At 49.4% G+C, this 15,505-nt stretch overlaps 1 protein-coding gene across 1 annotated transcript; it reads right to left on the reverse strand.

Moving 5' to 3' along the window:
- Nucleotides 1–13,451: 13,451 nt before the first annotated feature.
- LOC142760948 (uncharacterized) lies at nucleotides 13,452–15,195 on the reverse strand. Its single transcript, XM_075864125.1, has 3 exons — nucleotides 14,760–15,195; nucleotides 14,402–14,555; nucleotides 13,452–14,286 (listed from the first exon to the last, which is right to left on the reverse strand). The coding sequence occupies exons 1-3, from the start codon at nucleotides 14,941–14,943 to the stop codon at nucleotides 13,623–13,625; spliced, it is 1,002 nt and encodes a 333-aa protein (XP_075720240.1). The 5' UTR covers nucleotides 14,944–15,195; the 3' UTR covers nucleotides 13,452–13,622.
- Between the last annotated feature and the right edge of the window lie 310 nt (nucleotides 15,196–15,505).

Here is a 15,505-nt window from a genome sequence, read left to right on the forward strand (position 1 = left end):
GATCTGTCAAAACATCAAAACAGACTCCAGACAGGGACATATATGTCCCCGTTTAAATTAATCTTTGATTCCGCCCATTGCAGTGAGGTTAACGACAGAGCTTCTCATCCTCGGGAGCGGAGTCTGTGCTGTGAATCAGCATCTCCGGCTCCTGTCAGCCAGTGATGAGAAGACTGTGTGATCTAGCGAGAGAGATGACACAGCAGAAGCCGCTCTGACACTGTCCGCAGCTGATTAGACAGTGTCAGAGTGCTAACTATCACGCGCCCTGCCCTTTTCATGTCCAGGAACGCCCCACTGACAGTACAAAGGCTAATTTACATATCGGGCACCAATAATAACAGCACCGATATCTCCAGAGCGGCGGAGGCTAAACAGGTATTTCAAAGTGCTCCAGGGTCTGTGCAGCAGCGCCTATAACACCCACCTGCACATGTATGGGGTAGTGAAAGTTTCCCTTTAAATAACTACAGTACCAGAACTAAGGTCAGTTCATAAATACAGTACCAGTATAATACGGTACTAGAATTAATCTTTGTAAATGAATACGGTACCAGTATTAAGATTATTAAATAAATGCTGTATCAAAACCATACTTAGTACATAAATATTATAACATATATATAATATTATATAAGATCCAAGTGGAGTAATTAAATACGGTACCATAACTAAGCCCAGTAAATAAATCTGGTACCAGAGCTAAGCTCAGTTACTGTCACGGGCACTGGGTTTGTGGACCCACTAGGCCGCTCCGCCGTAGCGGGGAGGCAGCTGACCAGGTCACAGTCTATGTGAAAGTAGATAGCAGACAGTAATGTTTAGGTACCTGTAATAGTCCGGACGGTGACTGTGGCCTCAGCACGGATGGAGACAGGTGCGGAAAGTGGCGCCAGACGTGGCGGGCAGTATCCAATGAGCCGATGGTACTTGACGTGGCAGATGGCACTTGACGTAGCAGATGACACTTGACGTGGCAGATGGCACTTGACGTGGCAGATGGCACTTGACGTGGCAGATGACACTTGAACACGGGTAGGCACAGGAACAATGCGGAATACAGGAACGGTAACAGGGCACGGGTAACAGCAGGAATGGGAGACACTAAGGGACCATTTGCGAGACAGACAGGGAAAGACTAACAACGCTCAGGCAAGGATCAGAAGGGCTGGGGCATTCTTATAGAGCAGGGAATCACGTGGGTTAATAATCATTGATTCCATGTGCGCGCGCTGGCCCTTTAAGAGCGGCCGCGAGCGTGCGCGCGCACCCTACGGGACCCGGCCGGACGGAGCGGAAGCGAGCGCTGGCATCTCCTAGGAGGGAGACGGAGGCCAGCGCTCACAGATCCATGGCTGCGGGCGTCGGGAGGTGAGTGAACCCGACGGCCCGCGGCCATGGGCGCTACAGTATCCCCCCTCTTACGCCCCCTCTTCTTGGGGCCAGAGTGAGAGAGGAACTTTTTAATAAGAGCAGGAGCACTGAGGTTCTCTTCTGGCTCCCAGGACCTCTCCTCAGGACCAAACCCTCTCCAGTCCACCAGATAGAAAGTCCTTCCTCCTACCCTCTTGCGGTCCAGGATCTCCTTTACCTCGAATACATCGGAAGGGTCGCTGGAAGCAACTGTGGAACTAGAGGTCTTGCTGTAGCGGTTCAGGACCACTGGTTTCAGGAGGGACACATGGAAGGAGTTAGGGATTCTGAGGGTAGGGGGCAGCCGCAGCTTATAGGAAACAGGGTTAATTTGTTGCAGGATCTCGAAGGGACCAAGGAACCTGGGAGCAAACTTGTATGAAGGCACCCTCAAGCGAATGTTTCGAGAGGACAGCCAGACTTTAGTCCCAGGAAGATACTGAGGCGGCTCTCTTCTTTTGGTATCTGCCTTACGCTTCATGCGTTCGACCGCCTGCAAAATAGAGGACCGGGTCTGTTGCCAGATTTGCAGGAAGTCCCCATATGCAGAGTCAGCAGCTGGTACCTGAGATGAAGTCGACACTGGAAGAGGAACTCTGGGATGTTGACTGTACACGATGTGAAACGGAGTGGAGGTGGTGGACTCACTTGTGTGGTTGTTATATGAAAACTCCGCCCATGGAAGAAGCTGTACCCAGTTATCGTGCTGTGAAGAAATGAAGTGGCGGAGGTAATTTTCCATGATCTGGTTGATCCTCTCAACTTGCCCATTGGATTGGGGGTGATAGGCAGAGGAAAAGTCCAAACTCACATCCAGGAGTTTACAGAGGGCTCTCCAGAACTTGGAGGTAAACTGAACCCCCCGGTCGGACACAATTTGAATAGGCAAGCCATGCAAGCGGAAGATGTGCTGAATGAAGAAGCTTGCTAGTCGAGGAGCAGAGGGTAGGCCGGTTAGCGGGATAAAATGTGCCATCTTAGAGAATCGGTCCACCACCACCCAGATGGTGTTGCATCCTGCTGAGAGAGGAAGATCCGTGACAAAGTCCATAGCGATGTGCTGCCAGGGGGCACTGGGTACAGGCAGGGGTTGAAGCAGGCCGGCAGGCTTGCTGTGAGCCACCTTGTTAGAGGCACACACCGTGCAAGCAGAGACAAAGTCCAGAACATCTTTAGGTAGCGTGGGCCACCAGAAGTGACGAGCGACCAGGTCTTGGGTTTTACGGACACCAGCGTGCCCAGCCAGTTTAGAACTGTGTCCCCAGCGGAGAATTCTTTTTCTGTCAGCCAACCGAACAAAAGTTCTCCCTGGAGGAATATCTCTAAGCTGCAGAGGATTGGCGGTGACAACGCAGGATGGGTCTATGATCGTCTGAAGGGACTCCAAAGTGTCTTCTGTTTCAAATGATCTGGACAGGGCATCGGCCCTCACGTTTTTGTCCGCGGGACGGTAGTGGAGCAGAAATTGGAAACGGGTGAAGAACAGTGACCACCTGGCTTAACGAGGGTTCAGTCTTTGAGCGGACTGAAGGTAAGTGAGATTCTTGTGGTCGGTGAAGATCAGGATGGGGTGAGCAGCGCCCTCCAGAAGATGTCTCCACTCCTCCAGGGCCAACTTGATAGCCAGTAGCTCCCGATCTCCAATGGAATAATTGCGCTCAGCAGAGGAAAATAGTCTTGAGTAGTAGCCACACACTACTGCCTTTCCTTTGGAGCTCCTCTGGAACAGAAGTGCGCCTGCACCAACAGAGGAAGCGTCCACCTCCAGTGAGAAATGCCGAGATATGTCAGAGTGATGGAGGATCGAAGCTGAAGTGAAGGCCTTCTTGAGGCTAATGAATGCGGACTCTGCCTCCGGAGTCCACACCTTGGCGTTCACACCCTTCTTGGTAAGGGTAGAGATGGGGGCCGTCAGAGAAGAAAAGTTCGGAATGAACTGCCGGTAGAAATTGGCGAAACCAAGGAACCGCTGTATGGCCCTTAGGCCTTGAGGACGTGGCCATTCCAGGACAGACTTTAACTTCTCAGGGTCCATCTTAAGGCCTTGATCCGAGATGACATAGCCCAGGAAGGGCAGAGACCTCTTTTCAAAGGTGCATTTCTCTAACTTGGCATACAAGCGATTCTCTCTTAGTCGCAGAAGAACTTGACGAACGTGCCTCCGATGGGTCATCAGATCTGGGGAGAATATTAGAATATCATCGAGATAAACTACAACACATGTATAGAGGAGATCTCGGAAGATGTCATTAACGAACTCCTGAAATACTGCGGGAGCGTTACACAGTCCGAAGGGCATCACTCGGTATTCGTAGTGCCCATCGCGGGTGTTAAATGCCGTCTTCCATTCGTCACCCCGGCGAATCCGGATTAGATTATAGGCCCCTCGCAGATCTAGCTTGGAAAAAATTTTGGCTCCTCGTATGCGATCAAACAGCTCGGAAATGAGTGGCAACGGGTACTTGTTCTTGACCGTGATCTGATTGAGACCACGGTAATCAATGCAGGGTCGGAGAGATCCATCTTTCTTTTTAACGAAGAAGAATCCTGCCCCGGCCGGGGAGTGAGATTTTCGAATAAAACCCCTCTCCAAGTTCTCCTTGATATAGGCTGACATCGATAAAGTCTCTGGCAAGGAGAGAGGATATACTCGTCCACGGGGAAGAGAAGCATTGGGAACCAGTTCAATGGGACAGTCATAATTCCGATGTGGAGGCAACGTCTCAGCCTCTCGTTTGCAGAAGACATCCGCAAAACTGGCATACTGAGGAGGTAGATTGGAGAGTGACTGCGGCAGAGGGGGCACAACAGGACGGACTTGTGACAGGCAATGGCTATGGCATCTGGAACCCCATTGAAGAACTTCTCCAGAACTCCAGTCGAGTGTCGGGGCGTGTGTACGGAGCCATGGCAGACCCAGCAGGATAGGATTGATAGCCTTGGGTAGTACCAGGAAGGAGATCTGTTCTGAGTGAAGAGCTCCGACCCGTAATGTCACCGGCTCAGTGATGAGCATGATTGGATCAGGCAGCGGTAGACCATTCACAGACGCAACTGCCAGGGTTCTCTCCAGACGGACTGTGGGTAGTTGAAACCGATCCACTAGATCTTGGTGGATAAAATTAGCAGCCGCTCCAGAGTCAAGATAGGCGGAGGAAGGATGTGATGCCTGTCCGGTGACGATGGCCACAGGTATCGATAATTTGGAAGAGGTTTTAACGTTTGGAGACGTTCCACCTAGAGTTGCCTCTCCAACCAACCCTAGGTACTGGAGTTTCCCGGTTTCTGTGGGCATTGACGCACAAAATGACCCTTGAGGCCGCAATACATGCAAAGTCCAGAGGAGCGTCTGCGCTGCTTCTCCTGTTCAGATAACCGGACTCTGTCTACCTGCATGGGTTCCTCAGGTAGCGCACTAGGAGTGAACAATTGTGGTCTCTGGGCAAGGGGTGCTGGTCTGTGGACCCGGCTCTCCTGACGAACCTCTAGAGAGCGCTCCCGGATTCTCATATCAACACGGGTGGCTAACAGGATGAGGGCATCCAAGGTAGAAGGAAGGTCGCGGGCTGCCAGTTCGTCCTTGATGTGAGAGGACAGTCCCTGCCAGAAGGTCGCCACCAGTGCCTCATTGTTCCATGCCAGCTCGGCTGCTAGGGTACGGAAGGAGATCGCATACTCCCCTACTGTGGAGCCTTCTTGCTTGAGGGTGAACAGAGTGGCTGCGGCAGAGGATGTTCGACCCGGCTCCTCGAACACGGCACGAAAGGACTGCAGGAACAAGGCTAGGTCCGCGGATACAGCACCTTGTTGCTCCAAGATTTGGTTTGCCCATGCGAGGGCCTTGCCAGCGAGGAGGGAGATAATGAACGCTACTTTAGCCTCCTCGGAGGGGAAGAGATGAGGCCGTAGCCTAAAATGCACCGTGCATTGATTAAGAAATCCTCGGCATGCTCTGGGATCACCGTCATAGCGAGGAGGAAGAGGCAGAGGAACTGAGGATCCGGAACAAACAGGGGGAGCAACAGGCAGTGGCACGGCAACAGCTTCTGGAGGAAGATCCGGGGGTGGAACAGCGAGTAGATCCAGGCGGACCAGAATAGAATTCACCGCCTCAAGGAGTTGATCCTGACGAGTGCGTAGGTCATGCATCTCCGTCTGAATTTTCTGTACTGGGGTCTTGGGCTGGCCAGCGGGTTCCATGGCCTGAGCGTACTGTCACGGGCACTGGGTTTGTGGACTCACTAGGCCGCTCCGCCATAGCGGGGAGGCAGCTGACCAGGCCACAGTCTATGTGAAAGTAGATAGCAGACAGTAATGTTTAGGTACCTGTAATAGTCCGGACGGTGACTGTGGCCTCAGCACGGATGGAGACAGGTGCGGAAAGTGGCGCCAGACATGGCGGGCAGTATCCGATGAGCCGATGGTACTTGACGTGGCAGATGGCACTTGACGTGGCAGATGGCACTTGACATGGCAGATGACACTTGACATGGCAGATGGCACTTGATGTGGCAGATGGCACTTGACGTGGCAGATGACACTTGAACACGGGTAGGCACAGGAACAATGCGGAATACAGGAACGGTAACAAGGCACGGGTAACAGCAGGAACGGGAGACACTAAGGGACCATTTGCGAGACAGACAGGGAAAGACTAACAACGCTCAGGCAAGGATCAGAAGGGCTGGGGCATTCTTATAGAGCAGGGAATCACGTGGGTTAATAATCATTGATTCCATGTGCGTGCGCTGGCCCTTTAAGAGCGGGCGCGAGCGTGCGCGCGCACCCTACGGGACCCGGCCGGACGGAGCGGAAGCGAGCGCTGGCATCTCCTAGGAGGGAGACGGAGGCCAGCGCTCACAGATCCATGGCTGCGGGCGTCGGGAGGTGAGTGAACCCGACGGCCCGCGGCCATGGGCGCTACAGTTACTAAAAACTGTACCAGTACTAAGCTCAGTTCACAAATACGGTAACAGAACTGAGCGCAGGTAATAAATATGGTAGCAGAACTAAGATCAGCAGAGAGATTAATTATAAAGTCAGTATAACCCCTACTGTGTAACACTGTAACATGTGGCGTGTGTAGGTAAGGATACGCTGGGAGTTGTAAAAAAACAAGAATGGTACATCAATCATCTTGCTGCAGACCTTACCGTGACTACAATATTGATCAGACACAGTCAGAGTTAGAATAAGCAATGATAGTCAATAACTCACAAATCACAACTTCTCTGATTAGAGTTGTTCTCTTTTGTACTTTATCAGGCCAATTCCGCCATGACAACTTCTCCCTGCCATGACTCATCTCTGCAGTGTGCCTTCCAGATGTATTTGACTTCCCATCATCTTTGCACTTCTAAACAGCACAAATTCCTCATCCTGCTGCCTGCTTTAACAGTGTTCACTGACGTTAATGGAGCTAGCCTGCTGCCTCCAATACCATGGCTGCCGCTGCTCCAGTACCTACTACCAGAGGCGTAGCTAGGTTCTCCAGCACCCGGGGCAAAGATTCAGTTTGGCGCCCCCCGCCCAACATCTCCTTCCCCCTCGCCATGTTTGTTTTCTCTACCAATCGACGTGTCATTTCTTTTTATGTAACGCGAGCATAAAATTATTTGTACATTTCACAAGCAATATGGTTCTATACACAACACCAGAACCAAGCTCGGTACATATATACAGCCCCAGAATAAATACAGCTCAATTTAGTGCAACCCCTGCCGTATAGGTTTGTACGGCGTCAAACTACAGCTCCCAGCATGGCCCGAACAATGGTGAGGATTTGCTGGGAGATGCTGTTTCACAAAAAATAAATCCTATCATAATCATACCACCCATCATCTCGCTGCAGATCATACAGTGACTACATTACTGATTAGAGGCAGAATAAACATTTACATTAAGTGACTCACCGGTGACATCTCAGATTCTAGTTCTTTTTCTCCATCCGGTCCAGACCTCTATGATGACTTCTCCCGGTCACAGCCCATTTCTGCTGTTTGTCGCTCACATGTTTTCAGCTTCTCACTTTTCCAACATTTCTGCACCTATAAATAAATATAAAGTTATCATTATACCACACACTACGCCCCTAAATATAATAGCGCCATACACTGCACCTCTAATTATAATAGCACCATACACTGTGTCCCACACACACACACACACACTGTGCCCCCTGTAGATAGTGCCTGCCATAGAGCCCCCTGTAGATAGTGCCCCCATATAGACCACCACTGTATATAGTGTCCCACAAATAACTCCCCCTATAATGCTCTACAGATAGCCCACCCCTGTATATTGCCCCCTGTAGATATAGCCCACCCCTGTATATAGTGCTCCACATATAGTCCACCCCTGTATATAGTGCTCCACTAGATAGTCCATGAATACTGGGAAGACCCCAGCAGTTGGCAGGCACGTAATGGATACAAAAAGAACTAAGTGTACCAAAGCACACTGAAAGCCAATTTCCCAACTGCTGACTGATATTATTAAAAAATAACTTTTAATGATTTTACCACTAAGAATGTCCAGGTGGACATAAACAATGTATACGAACAATTTAAAAGTTATAGCCGATGTTGCTGCCACACACGCTCAGTTTACACTCCGTCTGCATGTATTGCCAGACAGAGCACAGAGTGCTAGAATTTATCCAGTGACAGATATGACAGCTAAATAGCTGCAGACTGCCGTACTGGGACGGATTCAAGTTAAATTCAAAATTGGATTCGTGTGCTGGATTTGCTAGACAAGTAGGGCTGTTTAAAACAATGAATTTTGCCCCCCCGGGGCCCACAGCCCGCCCCTAAGCAGGGATATTTAAACCAGGAGTGTATCTCCTGTTATTTAGCGCCAAAACGAGCGGAAATCCGCCATTACAAGCAGCGCCATCCTTCTGGACACTCCAGCAACCAGGGTAACCAGGTATGTGCACCACAATCCTACACTACACTAGGACTATGCTTTGATATTATGCCAGACTGCATTGAACCATCATTCGACAGTGTGGGTGATAGGTAGTTGATATATGTTGATATATGTTGATATATGTGAATGTTTGAGCTATACGCTGATGTTGTTTATCTGATGTTTGGAAACAAATGAGTTTATCTAATATGAGGGATAAAATGTGGTCTGTTTTCTTGGCTTTTTCTCATTTTTCTACTTAATGACGGATGGTTAGATTTGTCCATCTGAGTTTAAACTGTGAACCGATCACTCTGTTGCTATGAGGTACCTATCAAGTGATTACATACCTGACTACACCATTGTGCCTGGGATGAGAATGTCGTCTACTCACAGTTCCTGGTTGATGATTATTATTTTTGTGGTTCTTTATACCACAATTTTGCTTTGATTTTTGTAAGATTTAATTTGTCTTGTTTTCATTTCATTCTACTTTAATTTCTTTTTTTCATATATGGATATGATGCTAATAATACCAATGTATAATAATATATATGTTCTGTACACCTATAGTGCCTGACGAAGGTCCTTTGACCGAAACGTTGCACCAAACCCTTGGCATCTATCATAATAAAAATTTCAAGAAATTTGATATTGACGTCTCAGTGTGCCGAATACTTCTTCCATTATACGATTGGGTTGGGACCCTATTCGTGCACCTACCCTGATCTTGTGCATTCCGAACCTACCTCTACCCCTGTAGATATAGTCCCCCTGTATATAGCCCAGCAGATATAGTCCCCCTGTATATAGCCCAGCCCTGTAGATATAGTCCTCCTGTATATAGCCCAGCCCTGTAGATATAGTCCCCCTGTATATAGCCCAGCAGATATAGTCCCCCTGTATATAGCCCAGCCATGTAGATATAGTCCTCCTGTATATAGCCCAGCCCTGTTGATATAGTCCCCCTGTATATAGCCCAGCCCTGTAGATATAGTCCCCCTGTATATAGCCCAGCCCTGTAGATATAGTCCCCCTGTATATAGCCCAGCCCTGTAGATATAGTCCCCCTGTATATAGCCCAGCCCTGTAGATATAGTCCCCCTGTAGATAGTCAGCCCCCCCGTAGATAAAGTCCCCCGTGTAGACAAAGTCCCCCCCCCATGTAGACAAAGCCCCCCCCCCCCCCCGTGTAGACAAAGTCCCCCCCCCGCAGATACAGCCACACTTCTATTACAATAAAAAAAACAAAAAAAATACAATATTCAAACTCACCTTATTCCCGCTCCCACGCCGTCCGACAGCCATGGAGACCTGCTCTCTTCTGCGCAGGTCTCCAGGGGGTTGAACGCGGCGTCTATGAAAGGCGCTGATTGGCTGGGCAGGATGACTTTCCCTGTCAGTCAGTCAGTCAGCGCCTTTCATCAACGGAAGCGTCACTGGTACAAAAGGTACCAGTCGCTTCATTCGGGGAAAGGCGCTGAATGGCCGGGCACGGAACGTGCCCGGTCATTCATTGCTTCTAATTGTACCTGTGTCCTTGCGACACAGGTACAATTATAGTGCAGGAGGAAGGGGCGCTGGCGCCCCCCTCTGAACTGCGCCCGGGGCACATGCCCCGCTTGCCCCCCCCTAGCTACGCCCCTGCCTACTACTACCCCAATACAGTCATGCTGCTGCTACTATACTACCTATTCATTTTTAAATAGTGTTCCCATTGTGGCTCCAGAAAGATAGTGGCACATACAGTACTGTGCAAAAGTTTTAGGCAGTTGTGGATAAATGCTGCAAAGTAAGAATGCTTTTAAAATAGAAGTGTTAATATTTATTTTTTTAATCAATTAACAGAATACAAAGTGAATGAACAGAATAGAAAGCTAAGTCATATCGATATTTGGTGGGAACAGCCTGTGCCTTTAACTCGTTCCCGACATATGACATACAGTTACGTCATAGCCGGGTAGGGGAAGTATGGAGCTCCATACAATGCCAGTGTCGGCTGTATGTTACAGCCGGCACTTCAGAGTAACGAGCGGGATTGCGCTCAAGCGCGATCCCGCTCGTTTAACTCGTTAAATGCTGCGGTCAATAGACAGAACGCTCACTCGGATATTCCTGGAAGACAGCCAGACCTTTGTACCTCGAAGAAACTGGGAAGGTTCTTGTCTTCTAGTGTCTGCCTTTCTCTTCATGCGGTCCACTGCCAGCAGAGTAGAAGTTTGGGTCTGTTGCCATATCTGCAGAAAGTCCCTGAAGGTAGAGTCAGATGCAGGCACCTGGGACATAGTAGAGCCAGGAAGAGGTATTCGAGGATGTTGGCCGTAGACAATGAAGAACGGACTGGAGGTGGTGGACTCACTAGTATGGTTATTATAGGAAAACTCAGCCCACGGGAGCAGGTGTACCCAGTCATCATGCCGTCTGGAGACAAAGTGCCGGAGATAGTTTTCCATAATCTGGTTAACCCTTTCGACTTGACCATTGGACTGAGGATGATAGGCCGAGGAGAAGTCCAACTTTACACAGAGGAAACCGCAGAGTGCTCTCCAGACCTTCGAGGTGAACTGCACCCCTCGATCCGAGACAATATGCAGAGGCAAACGGGTAACACTGGGAACTGGAAAACACTAGGAGACCATTTGCAAGACAAACTAAGGTAACACAACAATGCTCAGGCAATGATCAAGAGGGCAGAGCCCTTTTTATAGTCCAGCAGCATTCTGGGCCGATAGCAGATTCATTGCAATTGGACGCGTACTGGCCCTTTAAGGCCATGCGCACCCCCTGCGGGAGACAGTCACTGAACCAGGAAGTGAGTGCCGGCGTCTCTCAGGAGGGAGATGCTGCCGAGAACTCACATGTCCATGGCCACGGCCGTCAGAGGGTAAGTCAGAACGACGGTCCGCGGCCATAGACGTTACACCCTGATGTTACCGTATATGTGAGAGACAGACATCATTCCACTATTTTGAAAAATAGCCTTATCCATATAATTTATGATCACTTCTCGACTAACATTGTGCAGAGCATTCGCAAAAAAATGTTGGACCTGAGCATATTGTATATGTTGAAAGGGTGCCAGCCCATATTTATCTATCAACTCCTTCGCATTAAGCCATCTTGGGTCCGTGTCATGAAGAAGATGCTCCACTCTAAGTATAAACTTCGTTCTCCATTCTGCAAAAAGACTGTTGTCCTTCCCATGAATAAATTCAGGATAATTCCATAAGGGAAGATATTTAGAAATTCTAACGATAGACCATATCTCTTTCTCATAGCCCTCCAAGCCATTATAATATCTCTACATGTCAGGGATTGCTTTATGAATTTAGGCAGGGGTGAGAGGGATGAATGTAGGAGGGTGCAGAGGTCCCATGGGGTGCAAAAATTTGATTCAAGTATGTGGTCAGAATGGTAACTAGTCTGTTTAACCCAATCAATAACATGTCGTGCCAAGCAAGCCAAATTGTAACCCCATAAATATGGATAAATTAATCCTGCCCCTCTCCCTGGTAGCCATAAGTTTGTCCATATGGATGCGAGGCCGCCTACCTCTCGATAGAAAGTGACCAAAGGCCGTGTTTCATTTCAATATATCTATGTGTTTCAAAAGGGGGTGGGGGTAATGTTTGTAACAGGTATAGTAGTTCAGAGAAACACATAATCTTAAGAAGGTGGTTTCTCCCCAACAGAGAGAGAGGTAATCCATGCCACCTTTGAAATTCATACAGGATTTTCGTAAACAAGGATGGATAGTTTAACCCCTTAATGACCAGCCTATTTTAGACGTTAATGACCAAGCCATTTTTTACGTTTTTCCATCGTCTCATTCAAAGAGCTATACACTTTTTATTTTTGCGTCGACATAGCTGTATAAGGTCTTGTTTTTTGCGGGACAAGTTATATTTTTTAATAGCACCATTTTGGGGTACATAGAATTTATTGATTAACTTTTCGTAACTTTTTTTGGGGGAATAGAAAAAAAAACAGAAATTTCGCCACACTTTTTTGCGTCCTAAATTTACGCCATTTACCGTGTGGTATAAATAACACAATAACTTTATTCAGCAGGTTGTTGCGATTGCAACGATACCAAATGTATATAGTTTTTGTATGTTTTACTACCTTTAGGCCTCGTTTACACGAGCGTGTGCGTTTTGCGCGCGCAAAAAACGCTGCGTTTTGCGCGCGTTGGAATTGCGTTTTGCCTGCGTATACGCAGCGTTGTTGCGTTTTAAACGCGCGCATGACTAGCGTTTGCAACGCGCGTCAAAAACGCAGAGGAGATTCATGCCAGGCCAGCCTACAAATAGGCCAGCTGGCCCAACCCCTGCTTGCTGGGAGAAGCAGGTTTAGCACCTTAATCTCCGCCTCTGCCGAGCTCGTCGATGTGTGGAATATGGCTTTGCCATTATGTCGCGCAGGTGGCGTGTCTTTGGGACGACAATGCAATTGTCCATGCAGAATGTGACACGTGTTATAGAATTGTGTGTCGGTCTGCATAACTTCTGCTGCATTAATGATGCTACCTTTGATGCAGCACATATACTTACAGATGCAGGCAGCAGCCTCAGTGTCCCGGTTATTCCTCTCGGCCGATCTCTCTCATCCCGCCCTCGCATGAGGGATACTTTGGCGGCATATTTGGAATGTCGATCTGGAGCCGCACCGTGGGTGCGTGATGACCTTTGAAGGGTTCTCTGTTGTTTGTCGGCTTACCTACACACGTCACATGTGGGCTGGGGTTTTTATTTTTTCGTGGTTGTTGTTGGGTTAGGGACTTGCAAAACAAGAGGAGTCGCGGGCTGCGACCTTACATCTGTCTGGGTTTGAGCAGGACTTTATAAAGTTGGCAACCTTCTTTCTGGAGATAGAATGTTGTGTGGGCGAAAGTTTGGAAAGGCCAATTGCTAGTGTACATAGTTTGCCTCGGGGCCCATGACAGCACCTAAACGTCCGCACCTCTTGCAAACCATATCAAACCCCGAGTGATTAACTAAAACCTCATATCACGTGTGTATTCATTGGACCCAAATCCCAGAGGTGTGCGAGGGTATAGGCCAAGGAAATGTGGGCCAAACATTGTGTGGAGGGCTATCAATGAAAAACAACACGAAATATAACCATTCAACATTAAAGTTTTTAATACAGGGTTTTGCAAAAGCCCAAAAATGTTTCATCAAACAAAAAACACCAACATGGTGTATAATATCGATCCAACACAAAAACAGGACGGCGAGTTGGCATCCCTGCACCCAAAAATAGTGTGGCGTCACAAATTCTGGCCTCCAACACACTTAAAGGTGTTGGTACTGGTGGCCCGGGGACGAATAGGCCTGCATTTCAGCACCACTATGCTGGACCTGGAGCTGTGTAGGTTGTTCCTCGGCAGCATAGTGGTGCTGATGTTGTCCGGGGTATGTTGGGCCAGGGAAGTGGGGAGCCATAGGGCGCATATACGGATGCGGGCGGTGCATCTGGGGGCCTGGGTGGAATGGGCCCGGCACCTGGGGCGTGGTGGCCGGCATGGCTGTACTGCGCCACTGTTCAATGGCCGTGAAGCACACGTGCGGATTGTGGGGCGGTCTGGAAGCGTCGATCAACGTCACGATCGACGCTTGCAGACGGCCCATACGGTCCATGGGGACCAGCCGGAGGAGGGGAACGATGCTTCGGCCAAAGGCGTCGTTCCCGTCCTCATCAGCGGCTCGCCGTAGATAGTCCAGGACCCGGGCATCTACTTGCCCCGCTGCGGAGGCCTGTTGAGCACGGGCCCGGCGAGTGCGGGCACGCACGGGGCGCTCCTCTGCCGGAGAGGCGACGGCCCGTGCGGACTGGCCAGGGGCGGGCTCCAGGGGTGTCGGCTCTGGGCTAGGGGGCAGGACAGGGGCAGCAGGAGGTTCCGGCCGAGACTCGCCCACGTCTGTCTCTTCTGCGGTATCCTCCAAATTGTCTGTGGTTCTAGAAAGAGGAAATTACGTTAGAACAGAATATATAACAATGCCTACAACAACACGATGGCAAACAGGACATGGGCGAACACACATTAGACACATGCAATGGCAGAAACTCTTACGTGCGCATCTCCATGATGTCCTTCAAGAACATCAGCTGTTGGGTATACATATACGGTCGCTTGCGAGATGCGCCATCCCCGCTGCGTCCCCTTTCACCCATTTCACGCCGGAATTGGTCACGGCAGCTCCGCCACCGTGTTTTGATCTCTTGGACTGTTGGAGTTAAAAAACAGATATCATGCCATCAGACCTATGACCTCTCACTTTAAATTAAGGGCCCTGCACTGCCAATTACGTGGTACACGGTGATGCGCCTGCTCCACAAAAGTTTCTCGTGAAAATGCGCAGAAGACACATACAGGGCCCCAGTTCTTCAAAAGGGATGTCATGCTTTGCCAGAAAATGCCTGGTACTCACCCAACCGACTGCGGTCACGGGTTCGGCCACTCTCCCACTCCTGGCCAAACAGCTCCTTTGCCACCTCCTCCCAGGCGTCCTCCTTGGCCGTCCGGTTGTGGTACGCCTCCGAGCGAGTGTCCCAAATTTCGGGGTGTCCCTGGACCAGGACGAGGAGGCGCTCCACGTCCATCCCACGCGGCATGGCAGCAGATGTTGACAGTGGAAGATACCTTCACAGTCTCCAGTCACTAGCCCTGCCCACTCGCAGTGGAAACTCAAGCACTTCCTGGTTTTTGTTTGCTTTGTCCAGCTTTATAGACTGTTTTTCATGGACATAACAAGTGATGCGTGATTTTCGCGCATGCAACGCAGGAGCGTCCGTGTGGCATGCGTTGTTTTCACGCACCCATTGACTTCAATGGGTGCGTGATGCGCGAAAAACGCACGATTTTAGAACATGTCGTGAGTTTTACGCAACGCACGCGCACTGCGCAAAATTCACGCATCGTCTAAACAGCCCCATAGACTATTATAGGTGCGTACGACACGCGTGAAAAGCACGCGCGTCGCACGCGCGTATAATACGCTCGTGTAAATGAGGCCTTACACAGTGAAAACACTTTTTTTTCAAAATTATTTGTTTTTGTGTCTCCATATTTGAAGAGCCGTAACGGTTTTATTTTTTTGCCAACGCAATTGTAGGAGGGCTTTTTTTAGCGGGACGACTTGTAGTTTTTATCGGTACCATTTTGGAGTAGATGCAA

This window comes from Rhinoderma darwinii, chromosome 4 (genome assembly GCF_050947455.1).
Source record: "Rhinoderma darwinii isolate aRhiDar2 chromosome 4, aRhiDar2.hap1, whole genome shotgun sequence".
Lineage (NCBI taxonomy): Eukaryota > Metazoa > Chordata > Amphibia > Anura > Rhinodermatidae > Rhinoderma > Rhinoderma darwinii.